At 39.8% G+C, this 10,083-nt stretch overlaps 1 protein-coding gene across 3 annotated transcripts in view; it reads left to right on the top strand.

The window, feature by feature from the left end:
• The window catches only part of PATJ (PATJ, crumbs cell polarity complex component), a 419,471-nt gene that overhangs the window by 20,679 nt on the left and 388,709 nt on the right, over positions 1 to 10,083 (top strand). For all 3 annotated transcript variants that reach the window (XM_025398758.1, XM_025398765.1, XM_025398774.1), the window contains exons 4-6: positions 2,540 to 2,734; positions 5,277 to 5,416; positions 7,409 to 7,604. In XM_025398758.1, the coding sequence (XP_025254543.1) occupies positions 2,540 to 2,734; positions 5,277 to 5,416; positions 7,409 to 7,604 (531 nt within the window). The remainder of the gene's footprint in view (positions 1 to 2,539; positions 2,735 to 5,276; positions 5,417 to 7,408; positions 7,605 to 10,083) is intronic.

The following is a 10,083-nucleotide window of genomic DNA, read 5'->3' on the forward strand; positions in this document are numbered from 1 at the left end:
CAGGATTTCACCGTGTTAGCCAGGTTGGTCTCTATCTCCTGACCTCGTGATCCGCCCACCTCAGCCTCCCAAAGTGCTGGGATTACCTGCGTGAGCCACCTCGCTTGGCCTGGCCTAAGCCAACTCACCCGGCCAAAGTCTTTTATCTAACAAGAAGTGATCATGCCCTTATAGCACAATAGTCACGCTTCTCTTAATTATCAAATATTTATTATCTTTCATGCATATTCTGAAGTTCCTTGGAAGCAGGATACCTGGTATTTAAATATATAATTGTGTTTACTCATTTACCACACTATCTGGACTCTGCAGGCTCTAATACATCATTATTGAGTAAGGGACATATATCACCTCTTCTTAGAGGGGTGCAAATTAGTAGTTGTGGGATTTTTTTGTTTGTTTATTTGTTTGGTGCTGAGATTGAACCAGAAATTGTTTTAACTCTCTTCTTGGATTCTTTGTTTTGGGGTCAGGGTTGGCAACTTACTTTTAAATCACCTGTTCTGGAAGCTGAACTTGAATAGTAGCTATACTATAGATGACATTTGGGCAGAATTTAAAACATAATTGGATCTAATTTATCACAGTTAAGTGAAAATTTACAAAATTTGGGAAAAAATGGTTTTTGCTGATAAACTAAAATGCTTGCCCATTAAGTCTTTTGTGAGTGATTTGTTTATAGCCAATTAAGGATTAAACTCTACACGTGTGTCTTTCTGTGAATTGCTTTCTTTAGACCAGAATTTATACCCTAATTTTAGCACTGCCTATATTGATGTTTAGCTTTCTGTATTTCTCTTGGTCATAGAATATCACAATAGTGAATGCTGTTGGTAGCAACTGAAATTGGCAAAGATCAGCAGAAATCTATCACACTTGTTGGACTAAGAGTGGGTGTAACTAACTACCCTATCCTAATAGCAATTCTTTATATTTGTATAGTTTGCGGTTGTTATATGCATAGTCATATTTTATGCATTGGACTGTGTAATCCCTGTAGCCAGGGATTTTTAAAATTTTTTCTCTGAGGTTTTTTTTTTTTTTTTTGAGACGGAGTCTCGCTTTGTCGCCCAGGCTGGAGTGCAGTGGCACCATCTCGGCTCACTGCAAGCTCCGCCTCCTGGGTTCACGCCATTCTCCTGCCTCAGCCTCCGAGTAGCTGGGACTACAGGCACGCACCACCACGCCTGGCTAATTTTGTTTTTGTATTTTTAGTAGAGACGGGGTTTCACCGTGTTAGCCAGGATGGTCTTGATCTCCTGACCTCGTGATCTGCCCGCCTCGGCCTCCCAAAGTGCTGGGATTACAGGCGTGAGCCACTGCGCCCAGCATTCTCTGAGGTTTTATTAACATTCTTTTTTTTTTTTTTTTTGAGGCAGAGTTTTTGCCTGGGCTAGAGTGCAGTGGTGTGATCATGGATCATTGTAGCCTCGACCTCCTGGGCTCAAGCAATCCTCCCACTTCATCCTCCCAAGTAGCTGGGACTACAGGCATGTGACACCATGTCCAGCTAATTTTTGTATTTTTTGTTGAGACGAGGGTCTCACTATGTTGCCCAGGTCTTGAACTCCTGGCCTGAAGTGGTCCTCCCACCTTGATCTCCCCAAGTGCTGGGATTACAGGTGTGAACCATCACACCTGGCCTAACATTTATTCTTTTTTTTTTTTTTGGAGACAGAGTCTCCCTCTATCATCCAGGCTGAGTGCAGTGGTGCAATCTCAGCTCACAGTAGCCTCCACTCGTGGGGTTCAAGTGATTCTCCTGCTTCAGCCTCCCAAGTAACTTGGAATTACAAGTGTGCACCACCATGCCCATTTAATTTTTGTATTTTTGATAGAGATGGGGTTTCACCACTGACATTTATTCTTAATGTTACCTTTATTCTACTGTTTTGGCAGTTGTATCAACCAATGATATTTTAAATTATGTCCACCATAATTACATGATTCTCCTCTTTCTACCAATGTTTAAGTGGCTCCACGAGTCACTTACTGCTAATCTTGAGTAAGTTACTTAGCCCTTGTGTGCCTTAGTTTTTATGCTCACAAAATGGGATAATGATATCTCATCAGACTGTTGTAAGAATTAAGTGATAATACCTGTAATCGTCCTGGTACAGTACTTACTCATAGCAAGCACTCAATAAGTACAGTTATTATTATCGTCTGTACTACTTGTGAATCTTTTGTGGTTCCCCACATGGAAATGTATAGATAAATGGAAAAAGGTTTAGTACCTTACACTGTTATATGACTGGATGCATCTGTATATGTGAAGTGTAATAAGATGTCAGTGTACAAAGTAGTGGTAGAAGGCAAGAAATAAGAACAAATTTTAAACTATTAAACATTTTGTGTAATACTAAATTAAAAAAATTTCTAGCCTTGTGAATACACAGATAGATCTATCTTTACCTTATTTCTTTCCCATGTATATATTTAATGTGCAAATTATCCATGTAATGGTCAAAATATATTTAATAACTAGAAACAGTTTTTCTATAGATTTCTGTTGATGATTCTTTTTTCTCTCCAACAGCTCAACCATATACCCTCAGATTGTTCAGCCCACTTTGATTTTTCTAGGAAAGGTTTGTTAGTGTTCACAGATGGTTCCATTACTAATGGAAATGTCCACAGGCCCTCTAATAACTCCACTGTATCTGGATTATTTCCTTGGACCCCGAAGTTGGGAAATGAAGACTTTAACTCAGTCATTCAACAGATGGCTCAGGTAAAGTTGTATCTTCTCATGGAAATATTTAGCTTCATTTATCCTGTTTTAGTTTTACAAAGGAACTTATACTCATTCTTTTTGCTGTAAGATGTGTTAGTATGTATTTTGCTTGCTTGTATTTTTATATTGTTGGGAGGAACTGACACCATTTTCTAACCTGTGTGTTGAAAAGTTATTGGCTTAAAATTACATAAGGAAGGTATCCATGTGTGTGGTAAGGAGAGTTTTTTTTAAAAAAATTAACATTTATTTTTTGAGATAAGGTCTTGCTAAGGAGAGTTTTTCGACAATGACTAATTGAATGCATCTCTATTCTTGTTAAAATAAGATTTTTGGCCGGGCGTACCGGCTCCCGCCTGTAATCGCATCACTTTGGGAGGCCGAGGCGGGCGGATCACTGGAGGTCAGGAGTTTGAGACCAGCCTGGTCAACATGGCAAAATGCTGTCTCTACTAAAAGTAGAAAAATTAGCTGGGCGTGGTGGTGGGCAACTGTAATCCCAGATACTCAGGAGGCTGAGGCAGGAGAATTGCTTGAACCCGGGAGACGGAGGTTGCAGTGAGCTGAGATTGTGCCACCGAACTCCAGCCTGGGTGACAGAGCAAGACTCTGTCTCAAAAAAACACACACACAAAAAAACAAACAAACCCATGATTAATGAAAATTAGAACTAATATAATTTGGAAAATCTAGAAAACATTTGGAAGGATAATCCAGTTGTAGCCCCTAATACCTATTAAAAATTAAATAAACAATTAAAATTTTGGACATGTTAGTTTTATGTATGTTCACCTCGACCTTCAAGTGCCATTAAAAATGAAACGAGGTTTGAGCGTGGTGGCTTTTTTCTGTAATCTTTGGGAGGCAGAGGCAGGAGGATTGCTTGAAGCCAGGAGTTCAAGACCAGCCTGGGTAACATAGAGAGACCCACATCTCTACAAAAATAAAAATAAGAATATAGTCAGACATAGTGGCACTCACCTGTACCTCCAGGTACCTGGAAGGCTGACGTGGGCGGATCACTTGAGCCCAGAAATTCAAAGCTATAGTGAGCTATAATCGCACGACTGTACTCCAGCCAGGGCGACAGAGCCAAGACCTATCTCTTAAAAAATAAATAAATAAATAAACTTGAGTTTCAGTGTTAAATAGAATCTGTTTAGGGTGTGATAATTAAATAATATTCTGGTCCTAGTTTTTGACTTTATAGTTCTATCCTTTTCTTTTTTTCCTTTTCTTTTTTTTTTTTTTTTTTGAGATGGAGTCTTGCGCTGTTGCCCAGGCTGGAGTGCAGTGGCGCAATCTTGGCTCATTGCAACCTCTGCCTCCCAGGTTCAAGCAATTCTCCTGCCTCACCCTCCCGAGTAGCTGGGACTACAGGCCCATGTCACCATGCCTGGCTAATTTTTGTATTTTTTGTAGAGACAGAGTTTCACCATGTTGGCCAGGATAGTCTCGATCTCCTGACCTCGTGATCCTCCCACCTCAGCTTCCCAAAGTGCTGGGATTACAGGCATGAGCCATCATGCCTGGCCACTTCTATCCCTTTCATCTGACTAACAGTTATTTTTATGTGGTGCTGTTTTTAGTTGATTACATTTATGAAGTTCTCATGGTATAAGTGCAGTTATTAACTAAAACAATAAAATACCTGGCTGTCACAAGAACAGTTCTATCTGTTCTTACAGGTAGAACCCATGTAAATAGTGGCCTTTTCAGAGTCTTTTGAATTTACCTAATAAATAGAATATCAATTAATCAACAATAGAATTAAAAACAGAGCCCTGTAAAATGCAGCTGGTTCTGACTTAGGCTAAATACTGGCATTTTTGATATATCTAATTTATTTTCCTCATTTAAAAATATATTTTGCGACTGGGCACTGTGGCTCACATCTGTAATCCTAGCAATTTGGGAGGCTGAGGCGGGTGGATTGCTTGAGCTCAGGAGTTTGAGACCAGACTGGGCAACGTGGCAAAACCCCGTCTCTACAAAAAATACAAAAATTTGCCAGGCATGGTGGTGCATGCTTATAGTCCCAGCTACCCAGGAGGCTGAGGCGGGAGGATCGCTTGAGCCCAGAAGACAGAGGTTGAAGTGAGCCGAGATCATGCCACTGCACTCCAGCCTAGGCGACAGAGCGAGACCCTGTCTCAAAGAAAAAAATAAAATAAAAATGTACTTTGCATCAAGAGAATTTAGGGAAGTTCAGTGTAAAAAAGTAATTCAGAATTTACTATGGGAAAAGGCATTTTTCTCAGGAGTTTCCATCCAGCTTGGGATTCATCTCATAATGTGAATGAAGTGTGAAAATACCTCTGATTCCCTGAGGTTGCAGAACACTGCACACACTCTCTCTTATGCTCTACTGAAATAATCAAGTGAGAGGATTTCCAGAAATAGTTTATTACTGAAATGCTGAGTTTATGTGGTTCTTAGGGGAAGCTGCTTTTATGCTAAGCAATTTCAGTTCTGCAGACAGAGTATGTTGGTTAAATGTACACCACTGACTTTTTTTTTTTTAACGCTCCTTCATTAGGGCCGGCAAATTGAATATATAGATATAGAACGGCCTTCAACTGGAGGCCTTGGATTCAGTGTGGTGGCCCTCAGAAGTCAAAATATGGGAAATGTTGATATCTTCGTGAAGGATGTCCAGCCAGGGAGTGTAGCAGACAGGTGGGGAAGCTGTTTATTTTCACTTTGCTAATTGTTTCCTGATAATTCTGACGACTATTATAAAGAGAGTGAAAAACTAGTCATAAAAACAGTAACAATAGCAGCCAACACTTGCTTTAGTTTTTGCTGTGCATTTGTCAGGCCTTTTGTGAATATCCTTCTGTACCCCATGGCAGCAGTTCCACTATATAGGTATCATCATTCCGTTCTATTGATGAGAAAGCTGAGATTCAGAGATTCAGTGGTCAACCTATAGTCACAGAGCTGTTAATGCTGAAGCCATGATGTGATTCCAAGACCGTCTGACTGCAAAGCTAGTACACTATTTCCGTCTCTTACAGTTCAACATGATATTTTAGCTACGGACTGATCAGTAGGATAGGAATATTGAAGTTCTCATTCTGCATATTATATTGTTTATTATTCTTAAGATTATAACAACATTTTGGTGGTCATGTCACTCTACCTGATTTATTATGCTTATTGTCAATTAAGAGGCCTCTCAAGTCTATGTTATCTTCCATGTTGTATTTGCTTTTATGTTTTAAGGGGTATTTGCAAGCCTTTTATTTTGTCTCTGTTTGATTTCCAGTCTTTGGTTTATTATTCATTTAACAAGTCTGCTATTCCAATGCATGTGTTAGAATAATAGCAACAATGGCAGTATATTATTATAAAATTCTTAGTCGATAATACATTTTTGAATTCACATTCTCCATTCATGGGGGATTAATTCTAGTGTCCCCAACTCAGATTTCAAACTTAATAAGTTTCCATGACTTTGCATCTTTATTCTGACATCTAATGCAGTGTTTTTTCAAGAATTGTGGTGAGAATGGGTAAACAGGAAGAGGAAGAGTATCAGTGGTGTTTGGGAGATAATAAAATCAAATACAGTAAACCAGGACAGAGTAAGTCCTAGGCTATCTTTAGGATGCACTTTGGCATAAGAAGTTCAAGACTGTGCTTCAGAATCTGACTCTTGATAGGATGCTAGGCTTGTCTAGACTTCAATTCCTTAATATGTAAAATTTACTAAGTACTTTAAAAGGAAATTGTGAGGATTATGTGAGATAATGCATGTAAAGCACTCAACATAGTACCTGACTCATGATAAGTGCTCAGTAAATACTATTTTTCTTTAGAGATTTTGCTAATTTCTTTTAAAAAGAATCTTCTTACCCTGGTTAGCAGTTGGGAGATTGGTGCTTGGGAGAGATTATAAGGGCTCAGATTGGCCGAGCTCAGTGGCTCATGGCTGTAATCCCAGCACTTTGGGAGTTCAAGAGAAGCCTGGGCAACATGGCAAAACCCCATCCTACAAAAAAATACAAAAATTAGCTGGGTGTGGTAGTATACACCTGTAGTCTCAGCTACTTGTGAGACTGAGGTGGGAGAATCACCCGAGCCTGGGAGGCTGAGGCTGCAGTGAGCTGTGATTGTGCCACTGCACTCCAGCCTGGGCAAATAAGAGCGAGACCATGCTCAGGTATAAATTTGGAAGTAATCTCTATGAATTTTCAAGGAGGGTTTGGCCTCTGTTGATAAATGTTGGACAAGTAGACAGTGAAGATAGGGTGAGAGGAGGTTATTGGTGTAGTTGAAAATATCGTTACCCCAGTGTGGTATGGGTAGAGATCAGATTGGAAGGGGTTCAGGAGGTTTGGGTTTATGCAGTAATGGAGGCAGTGTCCATACTTGCAAAACCTTGGCAATGGGGTCCTATAGATTGTTTTTGTTTATTTTTCTAGGTAGATGGCTTTTAAAATGTGTCCATGTGTTTAAGGATGCACTACCAAATTAGGTAATTAGTTAATAACTTCTGTGAAAAACACTCTGAGGAGCTCTGTTATATAATTAACTAATTATTTGATAAATGTACTAAGTGAAGTAGTACCATAGGCAACAAACTGCTTAACTTGAATAATAGATTTTTTAAAATCAGGTTATTAGGTCACTTAAAACAAAAATTTCTTTTCTTACTTGATTAAGGGATCAAAGATTAAAGGAAAATGATCAAATATTGGCCGTTAATCACACACCATTGGATCAGAACATTTCCCATCAGCAAGCAATTGCATTATTACAACAAACCACTGGATCTTTGCAACTGATTGTGGCCAGGGAACCAATCCACACAAAAAGCAGTACTTCTAGCAGCCTAACCGATACAACTCTGCCTGAAACAGTGAGTTGCAAATTTGAAAAAATACCTAATTTTGAATAATGCCATTGATTGTAAGAAGTGTAAAGACATTTGGAAGATGTCGTTTTACTTTTCTTTTTTCTTTTTTTTTTTTTTTTGAGATGGAGTTTCGCTCTAGTTGCCCAGGCTATATAGTGCAGTGGCCAGACGTTGGCTCTCTGCAACCTCCGCCTCCTGGATTCAAGTGATTCTCCTGCCTCAGCCTCCCAAGTAGCTGAGACTACAGGTGCTCAGCATCACTCTCTGTTATTTTTTTTTTTTTTGTATTTTTAGTAGAGATGGGGTTTCATCATGTTGGCCAGGCTGGTCTTGAACTCCTGCCCTCAGGTGATCCACCTGCCTCGGACTCTCAAAGTGCTAGGATTACAGGCGTGAGCCACTGTGCCTGGCCCATTTTACTTTTCATAGTTAAAAAAGATGATCATATCTCTGAGTGCAGCATTAACATGTTTAAACAAGAAGTTTCATGAGGGTTTTTTTTTTTTCTCTTTTCAATGTCGTGTGGGTCTGTTTGTTTAAGATTATTATTTAATATGGAGGCCAAATTGAAGTATTAGGCGTAATTTATTTAGTGATGCAGAGTCTTGTGTTCCTTGGTGATGTAGCCAATTAATTGAGAGTTTTTATTAGAGATTTACTGTTGAGTATTTAAAGTAAGATTTGATTATTTATTTGAAAAATATTATTTTTGAAAATTATGAGGGGATTTATGACCAGATTATTGATATTGCAAAATTATAGCAGGCTTTTTTTCATGTAAAGACACATATGGAGCAATTTTAAAGAATAAAAGTATATGTCTCTTTTGAGAACCCTTGAATGTGCTTTTTAACATTTTACAGATTTTGGCTTGCATTGTCAGAATGCAAACTAATAAATCTTATTTTCTTATAACACTAAGTGCTAGCTGACTTATTTAATTTTTATTCATTGGGACAAAAGAAAAAATAAGACTGTCTCGGTACAATACAAGGTCACAACAAAAATTAATGTATAGGCATTTTCCCTATTGTAATCAGCAATATTTGTACAGCAGAATTTACATAATAAATACAGTGAATAAAGTGGGGAATTGTTTAACGTATAAAGAACAAGGGCTTTGGAGTTAGGCTTGGATGCGTTCAAGTCCATTTCTCCCAAATCCTAGTGGTGTCACACCAGGCAGATTCCTTTACCTCATACCTTCCTTTGAAGGTATGATGTCTAGTTCTCAGAGATGGTGTGAGGCTGAATGAGAAGGCATGTGAGGCACTAAGCACCATGCCTGGTGCTGCATACATGTTCTGTGAATATTGGCTGCTATCAGCTAACATTAAGTCAGGCATATTATTTTAGCAAACTTTCTTGTTTCCCAGATAGTAGATGTTCTAGACATCAATTTATTAATCTCAATATTGCCTTTTTTTTTTTTTTTGAGATGGATTCTTGCTTTGTCACCCAAGCTGGAGTGCAGTGGCGTGATCTTGGCTCACTGCAACCTCTGCCTCCCCGGTTCAAGTGATTCTCCTGCCTCAGCTTCCTAAGTAGCTGAGGATTACAGGCACATGCCAACATACCCAGCTAACTTTTTCATACTTTTAGTAGAGATGGGGTCTCACCATGTTGGCCAGGCTTGTCTCAAACTCCTGACCTCGTGATCCGCCCACCTTGGCTTTCCAAAGTGCTAGGATTACAGGCTTTAGTCACTGCACCCAGCCCTCCAATAATGCTTTTTATTTAAGACTGCATAGTAACTTTGCAATTTAGTATAATAGAAAAACTGGATGGGTATGATGGTTCACACCTGTAATCCCAGAACTCTGGGAGGCCTAGGCAGGAGGGTCGCTTGAGACCAGGAGTTTGAGACCAGCCTGAGGAACATAGTCAAACCCCACCCCTGTGGCCAGGCACAGTGACTCATGGCTGTAATCCCAGCACTTTGGGAGGTCAAGGTGGGTGGATCACCTGAGGTCAGGAGTTCGAGACCAGCCTGGTCCACATGGTGAAACCCTGTCTGTACTAAAAATATAAAAATTAGCCGAGTGTGGTGGCACATGCTTGTAATCCCAGCTAGTCGGGAGGCTGAGGCAGGAGAATTGCTTGAACCTGGCAGGTGGAGGTTGCAGTGAGCTGAGATTATGCCACTGCACTCCTGCCTGGGTGACAGAGTAAGGCTCTGTCTCAAAAAAACAAAAAACAAAGACATCCCACCTCGACAAAAGATTAAAAAATTAGCTGGGCATGGTGGTACATGCCTGTAGTCCCAGCTATTTGGGAGGCTGAGGTTAGAGGATGGATGATCCCAGGAGTTTGAGGCTGACATGAGCTCTCATCATGCATTGCACTCTAACCGGGGTAACAGAGTGAGACCTTGTCTCTAACAGAAAGAAAGAAAGAGAGAAAGAGAGAAAGAGAGAGAAAGAGAGAGAGAGAGAAAGGAAGGAAGGAAGGAAGGAAGGAAGGAAGGAAGGAAGGAAGGAAG

Source organism: Theropithecus gelada, chromosome 1 (genome assembly GCF_003255815.1).
Source record: "Theropithecus gelada isolate Dixy chromosome 1, Tgel_1.0, whole genome shotgun sequence".
NCBI classification, from domain to species: Eukaryota; Metazoa; Chordata; class Mammalia; order Primates; family Cercopithecidae; genus Theropithecus; species Theropithecus gelada.